This window comes from Marmota monax, unplaced genomic scaffold (genome assembly GCF_021218885.2).
Source record: "Marmota monax isolate L192 unplaced genomic scaffold, Marmota_monax_Labrador192_F-V1.1 WCK01_AAM20220418_F8-fsc00005, whole genome shotgun sequence".
NCBI lineage: Eukaryota > Metazoa > Chordata > Mammalia > Rodentia > Sciuridae > Marmota > Marmota monax.
The window spans coordinates 11,655,414-11,678,260 of NW_026692254.1; the positions used below are offsets into that span (position 1 = coordinate 11,655,414).

Sequence of the window (22,847 nt, forward strand, 5' to 3'; positions counted from 1 at the left end):
AATGAGCTAGGAAGCTACCACTGTGTCCTAACAAGAAGTAAAAGCTGAACAGACTGAAAAAAAAAAAAATCAATAGCTCTTCTTAGACCCCCGAAAGGGGATTTCACAGGGCACACAGCTGCCCCCAGTGCTGGAGAAACAGGTGATTACAGGGAGCCACTGTTCACAACAGAGACTCAGAGCAAAAACCACTGTGGAAACCAGTGGGGGGCGGGCAGGAAATCCTTCTGGTAATTAATGAATTGCTAAAAGTCCAATGCAGTCAACTCTGAGAGTTAAAAACTGCAGAGAGACTTAGTCATAGAGGGGCCCCATGGTATTGTAGGATTTACCTCCAGGACCCTGACTAGGTTTTCTCCAGTAAAGATCAAAGAAAAATCCCCTTTGTGTCTTAGCAGGGAAGGGCCAAAGGAGCCATTTTGAAATACACCACACCACTCTACTCTAAACAAAGCCTGCTCTGAGGAAGAATAAATTCACCTGTCTTTAAACTGTTGATTTCTTGTCAAAGCCTAACTTGCCTGAGGAAAGGAAAATACCAACTGAAGTCTGTATTAGCCACCATGTCCGAGGATGGAGAAAATTACTGAGAAACACTTGTAAGTGTCACAGTCCAGAGGCTTAGGCAAACCACTGAGACCTGATTGACCTCAGGACACGGAGCACTTCCCTTCTCAGATACAGCAACAGATACAATTTGAGGAGACAGAGGAAGCATCAGAAACAGATACGACAGGAATTTTGGGATGATCAGACCAGGAATTTAAAACAATTCTGATGAATATACTAAGGGCTATAGTGGATAAAGTAGAAAGCATGCAAGAATATATGGGTGATGGGAATTCTAAAAAGGAACCAAAAAATAATGCTAGAAATCACAAACATGGTAACAGAAATGTAGAATGCCTTTTATGGGCTTATAATGTGCTAGACATATGTGAGGAAAGAAATCTCTAAGCTTCAGGATATATCAATAGAAATTCTGAAAACAAAAACAAAAAGAGAACAAATACAGTAAGAAAAAAAAAGGAACAGAATATCCAAGGACTGTAGGACAAGAAAACAAATCACGTATACATAATGGAAGTACCAGAAAGAGAAAGGAACAGAATACTTGAAACAACAATGACCCACAATTCCCCCAAGTTCTTGTCAATCACCAAACCATAGACAATAACTGCAGGGAAGATAAAGTAGGATAAACTGCCAATCAAATAAAAACTATACATCTACATGTATGATTTTCAAACTAGAGAAAATTAAAAAATAGAGACAAAATTCTGGAAGAAGCCAGAAGGAAAAAAAGACCTTATCTATAGAGAAGAAAAAAAAAAGATAATTACATTCAACTTCTCAGAAACTCGGCAAGCAAGAAGATTGGAGTGGATATTTAAAATGTTGAGAGGAAAAAGCAACAACAACAAAACCCGCCAAACTGGATTTCTGTACCCTGAGAAATTATCCTTCAAAAGTGAAGAAGAGCTGGGCACCTATATTCCCAGTGACTCTGGAGTCTGAGGCTATAAGATTACAAATTGGAGGCCACCCTGGACCACTTAGCAAGACTCTGCCAATAAATAAATAAATAACTGGAGATGTAGCTCAGTGGTAAAGTATTGGTTATAATCCCCCCAACAAACAAACAAACAGAAAATAAACACATTTATAAACAAACAAAGGTGAACCCATACAAACAAAAGTTGAGGAAATTTGTTGCCAGATATCCTTCATTTCAGAAAATCTTAAAAGAAGTTCTTTAGAGAGAAATAAAATGAGTAGATTTGAGGTCAGAAACTCAAATTTACAAAAAGGAAGACTGCAAAAAAATGTATAAGATACAAATATTTGTTTTTCTTATTCTTAAATTGGCTAGCAATCATGTATTTGGTTATGTATACAGGACTATTTTGTTACTATAATGTAATCACACTATCTATGAAGTGGTAACAATGCAATAAATGGAGAAAAACATACCAAGCCAACAATTATCAAAAGAGTAGAACTTAGGTTAGTTGAATGAGTATTGCAAACTCTAGGGAAATCACTGAAAACGTGAAAAACAGAAATTAAAAAAAAGTATAAGTGATATACCAAGAAATAAAAGGGAATCATGTAGAATGCTCATATCCAGCCCAAAAAGGCAGAAGAGTAGAAGAACAGGAATAAAGGTTAAGGACAACAAATAGAAAACAATAAAAAATGTGGTAGATAATAAGCCAACAGTATCAATAATCACTTGGAATTTCAATGACCTAAATGCACCAATTAAAAAACATAAATCATTGAAGTGGACCAAAAAGAACAAGACCCAAATTTACATTGTCTACAAAGCCCCACATTAAATACAAAGGCACATTCAGATTAATTAATGAAGGAAAGCATATCTTGCCAACACTAATTTAAGAACGCTATACTGATTTCAGATACAGAGGCCTTCAAAGGGTCATTACAAAGGGGCCTAATTTTCTAAGAAAATGTCAAAATCCTTAATATGTATGTATCTAACAAGAGGATGTAAAATTATATGAGGCAAAAACTAACAATTTCAGGGAGAAATAGATGAATCTACTATCATAGTTGGAGATTTCAATACAAGTTTACTAAAAATGGACAGATGCAGCAGGCAGAAAATCATTAAGAACACAGCTGAACTCAACATCATTAAACAACTGGCTATAATCAATATCTATAGACCATTTCATCAAATAGCAGAACTGCATTTTTCAAGATCACATGGTCCATTCGACAAAACAGAACACATTCTAGGCCACAAAGCATTGTTTAACAAGAATAGTGATCATACAGTGTATACTCTAAGTTCTCAATAAACTAGAAATCAATAACTCAAAGATAGCTGGAAATTCCAAGACATATAGAGATCAAAACTTCTAAACACACAGGTCAAAGAAAAAAATCTCAAGAATTAATATTGTGAACTAACTGAAATAAAGACATAACTTATCAAAATTTGTGAGAACTAGTAGAAACAGTGCTTAGAGGAAATTTCAGAACACGGAATGAACATCTCAGGAAAGAAAAATCTAAAATCAATAAAATCTAAAGTCTAAGTTTCTACCTTAGCGGGGAAGACCACAAATCTGAAGTAAACAATAGAAATATTTATAACTGAAATCAATGAAATGGAAAACAGAAAATCAATAGGTAAAATGAACTGAAATAAAACCTGATTCTTTGAAGCCACACTAACCAAAAACTAGAGAGGATATACATTACCAATATTAGAACTGAAAAAACAGTACAACACTGTAGATCCAATGGATATTAAAATAATATGTAAAAATACTATGAACAACTCTATGTTCACAAACTTGAAAACGTACATGAAATTCATAATTCTTTGAAAGACATAATGTGCCAAAGTTCACACACATAAAAATAGGCAATCTGGGCAGACCTATATTTATGAAATAAATTGAATCGATAATTAATAATATTCCAAAAAGGAAAGCATCGGACCCAAATGGGTTCCCTGGCAAATTCTACTAAACATTTAAAGGTAGAAAATATAACAATTCTCTACAATCTCTTTCAAATGGCAGAAGCAGAGGGACTACATATTAAATCATTCTATGAGGCCAGTATTACCCTAATGACAAAATCAGACAGAGACACTATAAGAAATGAGGACTACACGCTCATGAACAGATAAAATCCTCAACACAATATGAGCAAACTGAATCCAACAATGAATAAATATAATTATATACCACAGCCAAAGGGATTTATTCCAGATATGCAAGGCTCACTCAACATTCAAATAGTAATGTTATCCATCCCATGAACCAGCTAAAAAAGAGAAATCATATAATCATATCAACTGATGCAGAAAAATAGATGCATTTCACAAAATAAACATTGATTAACAAAAACAACCAAAAAAATCAGTAAAGTAAAAATATAGGAGAACATCCTCAACTTGATAAAGAAAATCTACAAAAATCCAACAACTAGATACACATTTAATGGTAAGAAATTCAAACTTTTCCACTAAGATCAAGAACAAGGCAAGAACATGCCCTCTGATCACTTCTTTTCAATATCATACTGGAATTACAGCTAATGCAATAAGATAAAAAGGAAATAAATATATACAAATTGGGGGGGATAAAATTGCATTATTGCCAATGTCATAATTGTCGATGTAGAAAATCTGAAAGAATTAACAAATTAAAAACTCTCCTGGAGCTAATAAGCCATTACATCAAGGTTGGTGGACACAAGGTTAATATGTAAAATCTAATCACTTTCCTATGTACCAGCAATGAACAAAAGAACTTGAAATTTAAAACATAATTTCAGCCTGCCAAAAGTAGATACCTGGGTTTAAATCTTTAAAAAAATGATGTACAAAAGTCTGTATCAGGAAAACTGCAAAACTCTGGTGGAAGATATAAAAGAACTAAATAAATGGAGAACAATTCCATTTTCACAAACTCAATATTGTCAAGATGTCAGTTCTTCCCGTCTTGTGCTATATAGATTACACTGTAATCCCAACCAAAATTCCACTGATATTTTGTAGATACTGACATATTGATTCTTAAGCTTATATGAACGAGCAAAAGACCCAGAACAGTCAATAAAATATTGAAGGAGAACAAATTTGAAGGAATAATACTATCCAACTTTGGATTTACTAGAAAACCACAATGGTCTTGACAGCATAGTGTTGGTGAAAGACAAATAGATCAATGGAACAGAATAAAGAACCCAAAATAGACCCATGTGAAAATATTCAACTGATAGGCCTTTAAACAAATGATACAACAGCTAGACTTCTATGTGCGCGTGCACACACACACACACACACACACACACAAAGAATGAATGAATGAGTCGAATGACACAGACCTTCACAAAATAAATCTCAAAATTTATCAGATTGAAATGTAGAATGCAAAACTATACATGTCCTGGGATATAACACAGGAGAAATACCTAGTTGACCTTGGGTATGGTGATGACATTTTATCCACAACACCAAAGGTATGATCCATTAAAGAACAGTCAATAAGATGGACTTCATCAAAATTTAAAAAAAAAAAAAAAAAAAAAAAAAAAACTTCTGCTAAGTGAAAAACATTGTCAAGAGAATGAGAAGACAAGCCAAACACTGGGAGAAAATATTTGCAAAAGACACATCTGGTAAAGAAATGTTATTCAAATATATATATATATTTCTCATAAAATTTAATAAGAAATAAACATGCTGACTCAAAACTGGGTCAAAAATCTGAATGGATACCTTGCCAAAGAGATACAGATGGCATATAAACCTAAAGATGTTCTACACCATATGTCATAGGGGAAACACAAAGTAAAATAACAATGAGATATCACTACATTCCTATGGGAATGGACAAAATCTAGAACAGTGACAATATCAAATGCTCCTGAGGATGGGGAGCAATAGGAACTCTCATTTATTGTTGGTGGAACTACAAAATGGTACAGCTACTTTGGAATACAGTCGAATAGTTTATCACAAAAGTAAATATACTCTTACCATTCATTCCAGTCATTGTCCTTCTTGATATTTACCCAAAGGATTTGAAAACTTAAATCCACATAAAAACATGATTATAGATGTTTATAACAGCTTCATTAATAATTTGTTAATAATTTCCAATTTTTTGAAGCAAATAAAGTGCCTTTCACTATATGAAAGGATGAACTATGATTTATCCATAATATAATATTATTCAGTGCTAAACAGAAATAAGCTATCAAGTCATAGAAAATGGAGAATTTAAAATGCATATTGATGATGAAAAAGGCAATTTGAAAAGGCTACATACAGTATGAATTCAGATATGTGACATCCTGGGAAAGGCAAAATTATGCAGATAGTAAAAAGGTAATCAGCAGCTGCCAGGGGTTGGAGTAGAGGATAGAGATGTAAAGGCATAGCACAGAGGGTTTTTAGAGCAGCAAAAGCACTCTTCTGTACAACACTATAGTGGTGGAAACTTACCATTCTATCTTTGTCCAAGTCCATAAATATGCATATCACCATCAGTGAAACCCCAATGTGAGCTCTAAACTTTGGGTGATAATGACATGTCAATATAGGTTCACTGAATGTAACAAGTGTACCACTGGTGGGGGATGTTGATAAAGAAGGCTATGCATGTGTGGGCATGGAGGTATATGGGAAACCTCTGTACCATCCTCTTAAATTTGCTATAAACCCAAAACTGCTAGGGAAAAAAAGTGTGGAAAAATAACTTTACTGGGATAATTTCCAAATTTTCCTTAGGCATTTGTTCTCAGAATGTGTTCTATAAGTGTAATCTTTATAAATAATATGGAATAATATTTAGAGTTATAGCATTTTTAAATAGTAGTGAGTAAATGCAAAATCATAAATCTGATGAGCCTGAGCACAGGGCCACCAAGGGGAGTTCAGAGGAAACACAAGCCTCTAGGATACTGGGTTCCACAACTTTGCTGCCTTCTGCATTTAGGTAAACTCTACATGTTTGATCACTACTGTCCTGTGATTAAAACTTCCAAAAAGTGGACCTGCAATCCAAAATCTATAAAAATTCCAAAAATCATTTGTGCATAATTATGTGTTTTATATTTGTGCCTAATTATATATTGATTCATATTATTCATCTTAAACAACCTTGCCTTCTGGACATGATTTCATAACTATGCACATTTATTTTATGCAAATCAGCTCTTACAATGGCCTTTAGATGTATGTGTCCAGGTGACTGACCAAATGGCAAGAATAAAGGAGAAATATTATGAAAATTGTTGGCAGTTTAGAATCTTCCATTTGCAACAATTCAAAATGATTTCTTATGTACTATCTCATTCCCAGCCCAGTGACAAGCCCATGAGGTTAATAAATTAATAATCATCATAAGTCAGAGTGTATGCATTTAGGAATAATTGAGGTACTTTCACTTAACAAATGTTTCCCTCTCTCCACATTCCCACAAGTATCATTTTAAGTTTGACCTTGCTGTTGTTTCAGTTTGTCCCCAAAAGTTCAAGTGTTGGAATTTAAATTCCTCAGTGCACCAGTATTAGGAGGTGAGGGCTAGTGGGAGGTAGTTGAGTCATGGAGACAGAGCACTCATGAGTGGATTAATGCCTTTCTTTGGATACTCTGTATGCTTTCTTTGGATACATTCTCATGAGACTGATTAGTTACCCCAAGAACAGGTTGTTCTAAATAAGGTCACCTTTGGTATTTTGCCTCTTCTGTGTGTGTCTATTTGCCCTTCTGCTTTCCACCACAGATTAAAGCAATACAAGGCTCTCATCAGAAACTGAGTAGATGCCAGCACCATATCCTTTGACTACCCAGCCTCCAAATTCAAGAACCAAACTAAACCTCTTATAAAGTACCCAGTCTCAGTATTTCAATTTAGCAACAGAAAACAGACTAAAAAAGACCCATCCTCATCTCTGACATACATTCCTCCTTCCTCTCCAACCTATCCCACACACAATGCTCTCAGTATCATCTAAACATAGATCTGATTACTTCCCTCCCCTACTCAGGAATTCACCTTCCCACTCTGTACCTAGTGCTTTATCAAGCACCTATTGACTAGAGCAAACCACAGTGGGTAAATCAATTCCTTTGAAGACTCTTGTTTTGTCCTCAAAACATATGCACATTTTTTACTGTAATCTATAATTTACACTTGTTACATTTAATAAAAATGTCACAGTTTAGATTGTTTTCATTTCTAGGAAAACATGCTACAGCAAGCTGGTCTTTCAGCTTCATGAAATGCTTGGCATGCCACTTCCTCCTGTTCTCTTAGGTACCCAGACTAGAGCCCAGTGTGAACTCTGCAGAAGCATTCAAGACACCTCACATATTAACACTTCTACCAAAGAAAAATCATAACTTCCATCTTGCTAGGTGTTTTCTCTAACACAAAATAAAAGGATCAGTAAAACTGTCAGTAACCAGGTATCCCTCTTTTAGAACTTCTCAAAACTCAGCACCACATAAAAATAAATAAATAAAGGTATCATGTCCAACTACAATAAATAAGACCACCCAGGAATCAGGAGCCCACCTTGTTGAAATGTGTGCCTCCTTCACTGCATTTTTCCTCTCTCTGTTCTCATTACCTGGAAAGCCATTCCTACTTTCTCCAACTGGCAAACTCCACTCACCTTTAGAAAGCCAGTCACTTCCTTTTTGAAACCATTTTCAGCCACTATAGTTGGAAATAATTGTTTTCCTTATGAAGATCTGCAGCACTTGGTATATTATGTTAAATTTCATCAATATAGTAAGCTTGGATTTACTTTTTTAGTATCTCAAGCCAGATAATGAGATCACTGAAAATAGAAATTATCTCTTGCTCATCTGTAAATTAACAGAATCTAGCAAAGTTCATATTATTAGCCCAATAAATGTGTAGAATAAATTGACAAAAGAATAAATGATCTTTAATGAAAATAAAATATGTAAAAACATACGCCATTTCCCTAGCTCTCTAAGAATTCCTTGCCGACAAAAAGTGGAACAATAATAGGGCGGGGCGGGGGGAAATGACTATGGTCTAGAATAGCCCAGTGAGATGGGTAAATGACCCCTAGAGTTGAATTTGTAAAGAGAATCCTTATCAGCCAAGATTTTGCCACATAATTCCCTTATGAGGACCATAGTGTCTCTGTCCAGGGTGCTGAGATTTCAGCTGGAAAAACCTGATTTTGTTTCTTAACAAGGCAGAGCCAAGCAGAACTAGAATACAAATAATTGCATATTTCCTTGTCTCATATAGAGACTTCTTTCTCATCCAGGATGTTAGGACAATCATATTCAATTTGTTACAGTTCATTCAGTTTAAGTAGATTATGCTGACTTTGTTCCACAAAATAAGTTACCCAGTCCAAAGGAGGCTGCAAATTTAGAAAGAAGGACCTGTGAGTTAGATGTGGGTTTTCCTCACTACCCTTTCTCTAATCACTGTGTGACCTTAGGCAGGCTACCACACCTTTCTAGGCATGGACTTCCTGCCCTGTAAATACTTCTGTGATTAAGATAGAGCAAATCTTCAGTGAATCATGTGTGTCAAGAACTTTCACTTTTTTAATCCTCTCAAAATCCTGTGAAGTGGATATTATTATTCTCATTTTACACATGAGAAAACAGGGCTTATAAAGCTAAAGTACTTTTCTCAAGGCCACTCCACAAACACGCAGCATTGCCTGGTTGGGAAGTTCAATCCATTCACAGCTAGATCCACGGCCAAGGTGACTTTAAGACTTTCTCCGATTGCCCCTTCCATGACCTCTAGCTGCTGATGGTCATCTTCATATGTTTTATAACACTGGAATGGTCAGGGTACACAGTGCTTATGATTTTTTATTTTAACTTTTAAAAAAAATGACAATTTTTAGAATTTTTCTCATCATTAATGCTAACTACGCTTTCACTTCTTCTAAGGTCAAATGCCTCATATTAATCACATTCCTCAAAGAGTCTCTTACAGAGGCAGGGATACCCAGGATAAAAAGCTTATAGCTTCTCTGTGAGTGAGCAGTCTCCCATAGCCTTGGAAGGCCTGCTTCACTTGCTCACACATGTTCCTCAGCAAAGTAGCTGCTACACCATCACATCCTATCCAGATAGCATGAGGGCAACCCCATAAAAGGCTGCTGTGGAACATACAGTGAGGTAGCCTGGCCAGAGCAGATCCTGAGCAAGTAGGGAAAGGGGGACTGACTTCCCTTTCTCACCCTATCATGTACCATTTGTGGAGTATACTAGCTCAACTGCCTGGCCCTTCCTCATGTCATTTTTCTATGAAAATGACTACAGAATGTGCACAGTGTGGGGTCTCTTAAAGTTATCTCCACATTCTTAAACTACTCACAATAACCCATGAATTGCTAAAATATCCATTCTATTTACAGGAAAGTCAAGACTCAGGAGACTCAAGAAATTCACCTAAAATCAACAACCCAGAGACCAACAAAGCCCAAAGGCACCAAAATCCCAAGAACAAATCCTGAGCTCCTTAAAGTAACACAGGAGCTGTTTTATAAAGCAGTACATCTTACAAATGCCCTGGAGTCTCTATGCCTCTTCCACCCCAAATCCTCTGCACCTCCATTGCCCTGTGACCTAGAACTTCTTTTTCAGTTTGTTTCCCTAACTTGAAATCCCTATCCTCTCTCCTTCCCTGTAGCCTGTGCTCCATAAACAGCAACTAACTCATAAACCAGTAATCCAGGTGACAGTAGCTATCTTCCCCTACATCTCTCAAGATAACTTTTCCACATCATCACACATACATTCAATATCTAAAACAGGATTCTTTCTGTAGGAAGAAGTACACATTTGACACACATGTAATATCAGAAGGAAGTCATTTGTCACTGCAATTTTAACTAGATTAAATGACAAACACGTATCAGCATGGCCATGTGGGTAACTATTTGCAGGATTATGAAATGTCACTATCATCTTATGCCACTCTTCCTGAAACCTTCTGGTGGCTTTTAGCACTTTCTACCTGGAGTTGTGGCTAACTTGCACACCTCTTTGTTATGGCATCATTTCCTCTCCATGAATATCATTATTCCTTTGCCCCACCCTACCCTAATCCAGGCACTCCAGAACAGAATCCGATGCCTTGTGTGGACCAGACATGCAAACCCATTCATAATGAATCAAACATTTTGCAAAAGTATCAGTACTCTATGAAGGATATACCAATGCATATTGAATATTCAAAGCAGTCTAGAAGAAAAAACAAGAGGACAGTGCACAGATTTGCCAAGTGAAATGGGCACTGGTAAGGCTGCAAAGCAAGAGTTCAATAAGAGCTGGAAGCAGCTGCCTGAAGGGACAGACAAGTGGATCTCTGGTGTGGAGCCTTGAGTTCTCCGAGGAAGACTGCCAGAGGAAGATCCACCAGAAAGGTAAAAAAAAAATCTCCATTACTCAAATGGGAGGGGAGTCCAAACATCCACAGCTCGCCCTATGACAAACCTACACACTAGTAGCAGCAGAAAAGCCTAGAACTGATTAAATTGACACCGAATGAGACCATTTGCACACTGTTCTTGCTACTGATTCCTAACATGGAATACTTTCGCCCTGAGTTTCTAAGCTGAGGGAAAGGTGAGACCCAAAGTACTCATGCACAGGTGGCCTGGGCGATGAAAAAAAAGCTTCACCCGGTCCCTCCACAACAGGCGGGGAGACCAAGGTAGCCCGAGGCAAACTGGAGTCCTGGTCAGACTGCGGGCCGCCTCGTCCGCGACCAGCTAGGAAGTCCGGGCCAAGCTACACTGCTTGGCAGTCCCTGTGCTGCCACAGCCCCTAGGAGTTGGCGGCAGGGAGACGGCATCCTTGCAGCCGGCGCTGGGACTCACCACGTCCATGATCTGCAGAAGGCTTAGAGAGAAGTAGACTGTGAGCGGCTGGGAGTCGTTGGCTACGGGCCTCTCCAACGGGTTGTAGTTCTTGACCAGCTCCTTGTAGAGCTTCCTCTGGAACTCGCCTTGCAGGGACACTTACGAAGAAAAGAGCACCGGCAAGCTGCTCAGGAAAGGCCAGCGGAGAGATCCCCCACGTCCCCCCCCCCTTCCTTTTCCCTCCTGCCCCGCTGCTCGCGACCCCTGCCGCTCAACCATGCAGCCCAGAACTGCAGCCCCGGCAGCGCCCTGCTGCCCCTCTCTGGCGGGGATACCCAACCTGGCCCCCCTAGCGGAGCGCAAAGAGCCGCCCGGGATCCCGCGGAAGAGTGGAGGACAGGAAGACGCGTTGGCTTTACCTTGCAGGAGCGACGCGACCAGCGCCAGCCAGACACCTCCCCGGGTGCCGCGCATGTTGGGTCCCAGAGCTGCCGCGAGCCGGCGCGCCGCCGTCTCGGCTGTCAGCCGGGGCCTGCGCCTGCGGCCGCGGAGCCACCTCTCCCGCTTGGCTCGCACGCCTTTAAAGAGCCGAGCGCGCCCCCGCCTCGCCCGCCCCCGCGCGCCTCTCCACGTGATGAGCCCCGCCCCCGGCCTCCTCCCCGCCTGCCCTCGAGGGAGGGCCGGGCGTTTTCCTGGCTACGTCCGGAACTGCTGCGCCTGGGTGATAGTGCTAGCACTTAGAGCTGCTTACGCTCTGGGTACCCCCATCCTAGTTTCCACTAAGCGGTCCCCGCATCACGCCTCGGGCGGGGGCTCTCCAACACAGGGTTCTGTTCTTTGCGTTCTTTGTCCCCTCTCTGCGCCCTCCTGCTCTCAACCTGAAGCAGCATCCGACCACTTCGAGAAAGTCGGAAAAATTCTCGGATCCAAGACTCCCTCCTCCATATCAGCGTCTAGGTGGCAGCGACCCGGAACCAGGCTTAGGAAAGTCTCTCTATAGATCAAAGAGGAAGCCCTCTCCAACATCCGTTAAGCCCCCGGTATTCTTTTAGCAACCATTCCCTGGACATCACCAGCTGGATTCTGGGCTGGGTTCTGGATGTGCGGAAGGCAATCTACAGAAAAAGAGAGGAGATGCAAATGTATATTTTGAGATTCTCATTAGATAGCTTGATTTATTTCCATTCGCCTTTAAAAGAGATTCAGAATATTGAAAAGTTAACTCCAACTCCTGTTGGACTGACAACCAAAACTTGGTGGTATTATTTAGGCCTTTTGGGGTCCCAGGTGGGATTAACAGGCAAAGAAGTTACAGCGAAGACAGCCGTAGAGATCTGGGCCGGGGAGAGTCCTGAATGTTGAGGAGGGGGAGGAGGTGTGGTTCTGAGAAGATATGAAAAGGGGTTGGAAGAGAGGTACTAGGGTGGGGCTTGGAGAGCTCTGGTAGTCTCTGTCCTTCTGCTCCCAGAAACAGGTTACAGAGAAACAAATACTCGGGGTTTCCTGCGCCCCTGTAGGGGGCGCTGTCGTCCGCTGTCCAGTAGACCTCAGCTCGTCTAAACCGCCCCAATTCAACAAATGTGGAGGAGGCAACAGCAACAATGTTCGCGCGTTTCTGAACTAAGACAGGGAATTTTAGAGTGACGCTAAGAACTAGGGAAAGGCTCACAAAAAAGTAACTGAGTTTAAAGTAGTAGTAGGAATGGTGTACTGACCCCCATAATTTCAAGGAAATACATTGTCCTTGCAATGAGGTTTCTTGAAGAAAATTTATGTTTGTTAACTGATACATGTACACACACGACAGTATAGGCTTTAACTGCTCTAAGGCCCCAGAAGAAGGAAGACTGATTCTTTTATGGAAGCATTCATAGAAGAGGAGACAACTGACCAGGTCTTTCAAAGAGCATGTGTTGTGCCAAGGAAAGAAAACAACAGACAGGTGTGGCATCTGCCTCCCCAAACCCCCTAATCCCCGACCCTAGGCATTCCCAAAGGAATGAGCTGCAAGATAAAACCTTCTGACAAAGGCAATATTAGACAAGGAAGTTAAAACCCAACAACAGAATAGAGAAAGCTCAGAGACATCAACTGGAAGATCTTCACTCGCACATCACCTCATGTGAGTGCAACTTATTCTCTGCACACATCTTGCAAGGTCTAAGGGCCCTGCCTTCCACCGTAAAGGAACATGAGCCCAGAGAAATTAATTCCCAAACAGAAATGATTCCTTACCATGGTGGCACCCCATTATGTCAGAAACTATAATTAGAACCATAATATTAGAAATATGTAAAATTAGAAACTATAATATTAGAAATAAACCATTTTAAGGTGGATCAACTGGTCAATAAACATTTATGCCCTGTACTTTGCTAGGAACCTGAAGGACCCACAAGCACAATCCACTCAATTTACACTTTAGAATGATGTGAGTATAGAAAAATTTTATTCACCATCATGCCAATAAGTAAGCCTGTGAGCTTTACTATATTCAGCCCTGTCTCTGGGATTCAGTTTTGCCTTGTTTTGTTTTAATTGGTAAAGTGAAGAAAGGAGTAGGAAATCCTGAGAGGAGAGCAGTGGGGCTACTCAGGCTCCACCCTCACTCCCATTCCCAGCATAAAGAAATGGTAAAGAAAACAGAAAATTAATACATACCTGAGCTTCTATAAACAGGGGTCAGAAACATATTCCAAGTAGTTACTAACAAACTGATATTGCTATGATAACCCTAGGAAGAGGTAAACCAAAGATATGTTCTCAAGGATTAGACTCTGAAATTTTAACACACTCCAGGAAGACAACCAGAACTTGGACGTATGAAAGATGGGGCACTGGAATAAAGATATTCACATAAATCCAGAGCCTGAGAAAAATTTCCTGTTCCACGTAAGAGAAACCAGAAAACCTCAACCATTTTTGAGGGAATTTGGGGAAAACATATTTTCTTCTTGAACTCGCATTAGTAGAAAGAAGTTACTCCAAAGTGTGTTAGGTTTAGGTGTGAAGTACAAATGTGTACTACCCACCCAGTTTAGGATTCAAGGATTCCTCTGGAGGAAGACTTCCATAACTTCACAAACAGAACTCCAAAAGAAAGTCACAGTATTCATGAGACTGAGTTCAAAATAAAAAAAAAACAAAGCATTCAAGGAAACAGACTACACATGATAGGGAGACATAGTCAACAGGAAGGGAAAGTCCATAGGCAGAAAATCTATACCCACCAATGGAGATAATAGGACAATCATGGGGGGAAAAAACTATGAAATTAGTATGTTTAAAATGCTTAAGTTTTTGATCATGGTGGATAATGTCAGCTGCAATAATAATCTGCAATTTCCATTGGCTTAACTATCAAAGTTTATTTCTCCCTCTCATCACAGTTGAAGAATTCAAGTGACATTCTTGAATGTCTGCCCTCCTCCCACCTAGGTCTTTCAGGAATGCAAGATTCCTTCATCAACCAGAGAGTGAAAATAAGGCAAGAGCCATATTGAAAGAGTAAATTTAAAAATTTTTTCAATATTAATGAAAAATAACAAACCACAGTTTCCCTTAACTATGGATTTGACTACTGCTGAATTTAATTCATTAACAGATTTTAAAGGAATTTTCCATCTATATCAGTGAAGGATATTACTCTATAATTTCCAATTCTTGTGGTTATTGTTCGATTTTGGTAGAAGAATTATGAGAGCTACACAAACTAAATTGGTAAATGTGTCCTTCTCCTCTATTTTTATGAAATCACCTGTGCAATATATTATTTCTTCCTTAAATGTTTGGTAAGATTGGCTAGTGAGGCTGTGTTCCTGGAGTTTTCTTTGATAAAGATTTTTTAAAATATAAACTCAAGTTTTAGTAGATATAGTATAATTAAAACTTTCTATTTCTTCTTGGGAAAGTTTTGTTAAGTTGTATTTTTCAGAAATTTGTCAATTTCATTTAAGTTACTGGATTTTTGGCATACAATTGCTTATTATGTTTCTTATTATTGTTGTTATGTGGGTAGTGACATCTTCTCTTCATTCCTGCTTCCAGTCATTTGTGTCTTCTTTTTTGTCCCTGATCACATTTGCTAAGATTAATCAATATTATTAACCTTTCCAGACAACAACTTTTTTGTTTCACAACTTCATTTTTTTATTTTCTTAATTTTACTCTTCTGATTATTTTTGCCTTATAGTTAGTTTAGGTTTCATTTGCTTACCTTACAGACTTTCTAAGATATAAACTGAAACAATTAGTTTCTAATTCCCTTTGAAAGGTAAGCATTTTAAAATGCAAATTTTCAATTTCCTTTTTTTTTTCATTTTCTTGTGATTTCTTCTTTGACCAATGGTTCATTTCAAAGTGTGTTGTTTTGTTTTCAAATAGTTCCATAATTTCTAGATATATAATATTTATATATTTATAACTTACATCCTTTGTGTTCACAGTACATTCTCTATGATTTCAACCCTTTTAACTCTATTGTGATTTATTTACTTATAATTCAGTATATGGTCATTTATTTATTTATTTATTTTATTGGTTGTTCAAAACATTACAAAGCTCTTGACATATCATATTTCATACATTAGATTCAAGTTGGTTATGAACTCCCAATTTTACCCCAAATACAGATTGCAGAATCACATCAGATACACATCCACATTTTTACATAATGCCCTATTAGTAACTGTTGTATTCTGCTACCTTTCCTATCCTCTACTATCTCCCCTCCCCTCCCCTCCCATCTTCTCTCTCTACCCCATCTACTGTAATTCATTTCTCTCCTTGTTTATTTTCCCATTCCCCTCACAACCTCTTATATGTAATTTTGTATAACCATGCAGGTCTCCCTCCATTACCATGCAATTTCCCTTTTCTCTGCCTTTCCCTCCCACCTCATGTATCTGTTTAATGTTAATCTTTTCTTCCTGCTCTTCCTCCCTGCTTTGTTCTTAGTTGCTCTCATTATATAAAAGAAGACATTTGGTATTTGTTTTTTAGGGATTGGCTGGCTTCACTAAGCATAATCTGCTCTAGTGCAATCCATTTCCCTGCAAATTCCATGATTTTGTCATTTTTTAGTGCTGCGTAATACTCCATGGTGTATAAATGCCACATTTTTTAATCCATTCGTCTATTGAAGGGCATCTGGGTTGGTTCCACAGTCTAGCAATTGTGAATTGAGCTGCTATGAACATTGATGTAGCAGTATCCCTGTAGTACGCTCTTTTAAGGTCTTCAGGGAATAGTCCGAGAAGGGCAATAGCTGGGTCAAATGGTGGTTCCATTCCCAGCTTTCCCAGGAATCTCCATACTGCTTTCCAAATTGGCCGCACCAGTTTGCAGTCCCACCAGCAATGTACAAGTGTACACTTTTCCCCACATCCTCGCCCCCACATGCACTTGTTGTTGTTTGACTTCATAATGGCTGCCAATCTTACTGGAGTGAGATGGTATCTTAGGGTGGTTTTGATTTGCATTTCTCTGACTGCTAGAGATGGTGAGCATTTTTTCATGTACTTATTGATTGATTGTATGTCCTCCTCTGAGAAGTGTCTGTTCAGGTCCTTGGCCCATTTGTTGATTGGGTTATTTGTTATCTTATTGTCTAATTTTTTGAGTTCTTTGTATACTCTGGATATTAGGGCTCTATCTGAAGTGTGAGGAGTAAAAATTTGTTCCCATGATGTAGGCTCCCTATTTACCTCTCTTATTGTTTCTCTTGCTGAGAAAAAACTTTTCAGTTTAAGTAAGTCCCATTTGTTGATTCTTGTTATTAACTCTTGTGCTATGGGTGTCCTATTAAGGAATTTGGAGCCCGACCCACAATACGTAGATCGGAGCCAACTTTTTCTTCTATCAGACACAGAGTCTCTGATTTGATATCAAGCTCCTTGATCCACTTTGAGTTAACTTTTGTGCATGGCGAGAGGAGGGGATTCAGTTTCATTTTGTTGCATATGGATTTCCAGTTTTCCCAACACCATTTGTTGAAGATACTATCCTTCCTCCATTGCATGCTTTTAGCTCCTTTATCAAATATAAGATAGTTGTAGCTTTGTGGATTAGTCTCTGTGTCCTCTATTCTGTACCATTGGTCCACCCGCCTGTTTTGGTACCAGTACCATGCTGTTTTTGTTACTATTGCTCTGTAATATAGTTTTAAATCTGGTATCGCTATACCGCCTGATTCACACTTCCTGCTTAGAATTGCTTTTGCTATTCTGGGTCTTTTATTTTTCCATATGAATTTCATGATTGCTTTCTCTATTTCTACAAGAAATGCCATTGGGATTTTGATTGGCATTGCATTAAACCTATAGAGAACTTTTGGTAATATCGCCATTTTGATGATGTTAGTTCTGCCTATCCATGAACAGGGTATATTTTTCCATCTTCTAAGATCTTCTTCTACTTCTCTTTTTAGGGTTTTGTAGTTTTCATTGTATAAATCTTTCACCTCTTTTGTAATTCAGTATATGGTAAATGTTCTATCCTGGTGAACATCCCATATGCACTTGAAAAGTACTCTGAAATTGTTCAGTGAAATGTCATTTAGAGAAGTTGATAGTGTTGTTCTATATGTTCTATATTTTCACTGATTTTTGACTTTTTATAGACTCTTTGATTATTGTTCTATTCTCCCTTTATTTTTGCCAGTTTTGCTTCATGTATTTTGAATTGTTAGTATGTGTATATGCATGAATGGTTGTTATGCTGACAAATTGGCTCTTATAGCATTATGAGATATTCTTTTTCAATTCTGATAATACTCCTTTTCTTACAGTCTATTTTGATATTAGTATAGCCACATCAGTCTTCTTATGCCTGCTATTTGCATGGCATAACTTTTATTATTTTTCATAATTTTCTATACCTTCAAAATGGCATGCAGTTGGGTGTTGTTTTCTTCTAGTCTGAATACCTCAGATATTACTTAGGGTGTTTAGTTCATTTCCATGCAGTGTAATTATTGATCTAGTTAGATTAACTGTGGTTAAGTAGATTAGCATTTTATTAAGTTTTCTAGATGTCCAATCTATTTTTGTACCACAGTTTATACTTTCCCCACCTTTTTTATTTGTTGTTAGACAAAATTTTATATACTATTTTATTTTATTTTCTCTTTTGCCTTTTAATTATGGTATTGTGCATTTATTAACCAGCCACTCTAGGGATGGCAATATGCATTATTAACTTGTGCCTGTCTATTGCATTTACTACTGTACTATTTCCTGTAAACTTCAAAATCCTAATAATAATAAAATTCCATTTTCCTTTCCCATCCTTTTTACGATTATCATCATATATTTAACATTTTCAACCTTAGTTTACATTCTATACCTCCTACTTTAGATCTTTTTGCCTATTCCCAAAGTCACGAATATATTATCCTTCTTCTAAGAGGTCTCTGATTTTACCTTTCACATTAAGATTTTTCACCTATATGAAATTAAATTTTATGTGTGCCATGGCTAGAATAGAGATTCATTGTTTTATATGATTTATTATTTTATTCAGTTTACCTAGTACCATTTAATGAAAAGTTGACATTTTTCTCCCTTCAGTGTTATTTCACCTTTGTGTATCAGATAACCGTACACATGTGGGTCTGATCTATTTATATTTGAATCAATATTACACTCTCTTAACTACAATAGCATTTTGATAGGTCTTTATACCTGGTAGTACAAATTTGTCATTTTTTTCTATTCAAGTTTATCTGAGGTTTTCTTACTATTTTAATTTTTTTTTAAAGATAGAGTGAGAGAGGGAGGGAGGGAGAGAGAGAGAGAGAGAGAGAGAGAGAGAATTTCTAATATTTATTTTTTAGTTTTCGGCGGACACAACGTCTTTGTTTGTATGTGGTGCTGAGGATCGAACCCGGGCCGCACGCATGCCAGGCGAGCGCGCTACCGCTTGAGCCACATCCCCAGCCCCATTAATTTTTATAGTATTATAATTTACTGGGATTCCATTTAATTTTTAGTCCAGTTTGGGGATCATTAATGTCTTTATCATGCTGAGATCTCTAATCTATAATGTTTTCTTCCATTTATTTCTATCTTCCCTAGTTTTTATCAAGAATACTTTATAATTTACAATATATATATTTGGGGAAATTTTCATAAGGATTATTTGTAGACGTTTGATGTATTTTGATTCTACTGAAATAATACAGTTTTTAGCTTGACACAGCAGTACATTCCTGTAATCCTGGAGACTCAGGAGGCTGAGGGAGGGAGGATCAACAGTTCAATGCCAGCCTTGGCAACTTAGTGAGACCCTGTCTCAAAATTAAAAAGAAAAACATAAAAAGGCCTGGGAATGTAGCCTTAGTGGTAGAGCACTCTGGGTTCAATTTTTAGTACTACAAAAAATGATAATTTTTTTAAAAAATTCATTTGTAACTGTTACATATACATGAATATATGGAATATTTGCATATCTTGTATTCAGTGAAGTTCTGAACACTTTTATTAATTTTAGTTGTTTTTATATAAGTTTGATTTCCCAATTCTGAGTCTTCCATTTCTTCTTCTTGACCTATTTCATTAACTATGATATTAGCTAGGGCCATCAAACTCAGTTGAGTAGGAAGGATAGCACAATACTTTGTCTCATTCTTAGTCTCAGGCAGAAGCCTTCAATAATTCAACACTACATTAATTTCTTTGTTCACTTAAAATATTCAGATGTGTTATCTCACAGTTCAGGAAGCTAAAAGTCTGAAGCCAAGATGTCAGCGTGCTCCCTGTGCAACTCTGAGTAGTGTTCCTCCTGGTCTCTTAGCTACTACCAGTAGCTGGCAATCCTGTCTGCTCCTGGATTTCAGCTCCATCATTCCAAGCCTCTGCTTTTGCCATCACATCACCCTCCTTGCCTGTCTAGGCCTAGACTCCCCTCTTTTTATAAAGGAAATCAGTTGCATTGGGTTAGGACCCACCTTAATGTCCTCATCTTAACTTGATTAAATTTGCAAAGACCTTATTTCTAAAATAAAGTCATACTCACAGGTCCCAGTAATTAATTAGACCTTCGACATATCTATTTGGGAGAAACAAAATGCAATTCACAGCAACCATTAAGTAAAATATTAGCTGTAGTATTATTCATGTGTATGTGTATGTGATTCTATTTTTTTCTTTATTTTTTTTAGATAATTCTTTCACAAGAAGGAAATTTCCTTCTATTCCTATTCAGATAGAAATGGATGTGTATAGAATTATATAACTTTTTAAGCATCTGTTAAGGTGATATTCTTTCTCCTTTTTTCTTTTAATATGTTGAAGGCATATCACTTTTAATTGTTAACATACAATACACGCACCCACATTAGCAGTTGGACTTATGTGAAATTCAAGACCTGTTCAGCACCAAACTTTACTGATGATTAGTGGAAGATGTGGAGCCAGAGCAGCACCATATGCTGCCTTTGTGTCTGGGAGGCACTGAGCTCTTCAGAAACAGCTCCCTGAGTCCCCTCTTCCTACCCACTGTGTATTCTGCTTTCAGAGAGATGAGTGCTAACTGCATAGTGAACAAAGTACAGGAAAGTGGCTGAGTTTGGTTATCATCAGTCTTTATAATCCTGCAAGTCAGACAGCCCTGTTCTGCCTATGTAACTAACTACTATTATTCCGTGAAGATCTGTAGCCCATCAATTGCAGATTTATTTATAATAAATACTATAGATAAACCAGGTATATCATATTAAAAGTGATCCTGGTTCAGCAGTCAGTACCTAGCAACTCCTAGTGAATTCTTATTTATCTCATAGCTATACATATCATCAACCACTCTTTGCTAGGCATTTGATCAGGATTAAAACTGCCTGAGAAGTGGGAGGAGTGAGTTACAGACACACTGTTTACTAATTCTTTCCCATCTGGTTGTCCTGAAAAATAAACCATTTGGTTTTACTGTATTGGTATTTTTTTTAGTGTTTTGTTGAATTTGTTTTGTGAATCTTTTCTTTAGAACTTAACATCTACATCTATGAAAGAAATACCAGAGATTTTCTTGTTTTAATAATAAGCTTGGAAGGTTTTGCTGTCAAGATTATTCTGGTCTCCTAAAAGGAGTTCGGAATTAGTTCCCATTTTCTTATACTATGAGGACTTTGTATAAAGCATTGTGTTAGATGTGTTATTTCCTCCTTAAATGAGGAATGAGAAAAAATTAACTGGCAAGGCCATCTAATTTGATGTTTCATTTGCAGGAAGTTTCATTTTGTGATTTTTTAAAAATTGAAGTATAATCAAGTAATAATTTTGTAATACTTGCATCAAAAACCACAAAAGCCTGAGTGTGGTGGTGCATGCTTGCAATTCCAGGTCCCTCAGAGGCAGAAAGATCTCAAGCCCAAGACCAGCCTAAGAATCTTAGTGAGACCCTGTCTCAAAATAAAATAAAAAGGGCTGATATTGTAGTTCAGTGGTAAAGTGCCCTTGGGTGCATTCCCTGGTACGGAAAAAATAAAAAACAAAAACCAGAAAATGAAAATGGCTGGCACCCCAAAAGCCCTTCTTTTACTACATTCCAGTTTCTATTCTTCAAAGAGTATATTATCGTGAATTTTAACATCATAGTTTTACTATGATTGAATTATATAAATGTAATTTCAAGAAGCAGAATTATATGCTAACACATTTTGAATATTAGGTTGTGAGATCCTGGTTCTTATGTAACTCTTTTTTTTTCAATATATTTTTTAGTTGTAGATGGACACAATACCTTTATTTTATTTATTTATTTTTATATGGTGCTGAGGACCAAACCTAGTGCCTCACACATGCCGGATAACCGTGACTACTGAGCAACACCCCCAGTCCTCTTATGTAAATCTTATGAAGAATATTTTATGCTTTAGTTGTCTATAAGCTGTGTTTACAGTATCCGACAGATTCTTCTAAGCTCTTCAGTGCTATTCAGATTTGTCCTTGATCTGTCCCATCCAGTGTTCTGTCAAGGGCCTGGACACAGGTCTTTGGTCATCTCAGCTCTTTTAGTCTTTTATGCTGATTAACATCAGATCCATGAATGTGAATCCAGTCCAACTTTATGGGTAATTTTCTGAGCTCTACTCTGCTCTATCTGTAGTATTTTCTGGTTTGCTGAAGTTCCTCTACACAGAAGCTACTCAGTTTCACAATTACAAATTCTCTAGAGCACACAGACCAAAGGGAGAAAAAAACTTTCTAGGGTTGATTCTGGGTTTTGTTTGCTTGTTTAATTTTTGGTACCAGGAATTGAGCCCAGGGAGCCACATCCTCAGCCTGTTTTTGTATTTTATTTAGAGACAGGGTCTCGCTGTGTTACTTAGGGCCTCACTGAGTTGCTGAGGATGGTTTGAATCTGCAATCCTCCTTCTCAGCTTCCTGAGCTGCTGGGACTATAGGCATGATTCTGCTCTCTTGAAGATGTTGTTAAACAAACATTAGAAAAAAATTTCCTTCTTTTGAGGATCTGACTCC

The 22,847-nt window shown here is 37.7% G+C and overlaps 1 protein-coding gene across 2 annotated transcripts in view; it reads right to left on the reverse strand.

The window, feature by feature from the left end:
- The window catches only part of LOC124089314 (neuronal acetylcholine receptor subunit alpha-7), a 108,247-nt gene extending 96,339 nt beyond the window's left edge, over positions 1 to 11,908 (reverse strand). The window contains exons 1-2 of one of the 2 annotated variants that reach the window (XM_058576617.1): positions 11,790 to 11,908; positions 11,389 to 11,528 (exon numbers count right to left, since the gene is read on the reverse strand). In XM_058576617.1, coding sequence (XP_058432600.1) covers positions 11,389 to 11,528; positions 11,790 to 11,844 — 195 coding nt within the window. In that variant the 5' untranslated portion in view covers positions 11,845 to 11,908. Of the gene's footprint in view, positions 1 to 11,388; positions 11,529 to 11,789 lie in introns of those variants that run through there. The other variant, XM_058576624.1, reaches the window with a different exon arrangement.
- Between the last annotated feature and the right edge of the window lie 10,939 nt (positions 11,909 to 22,847).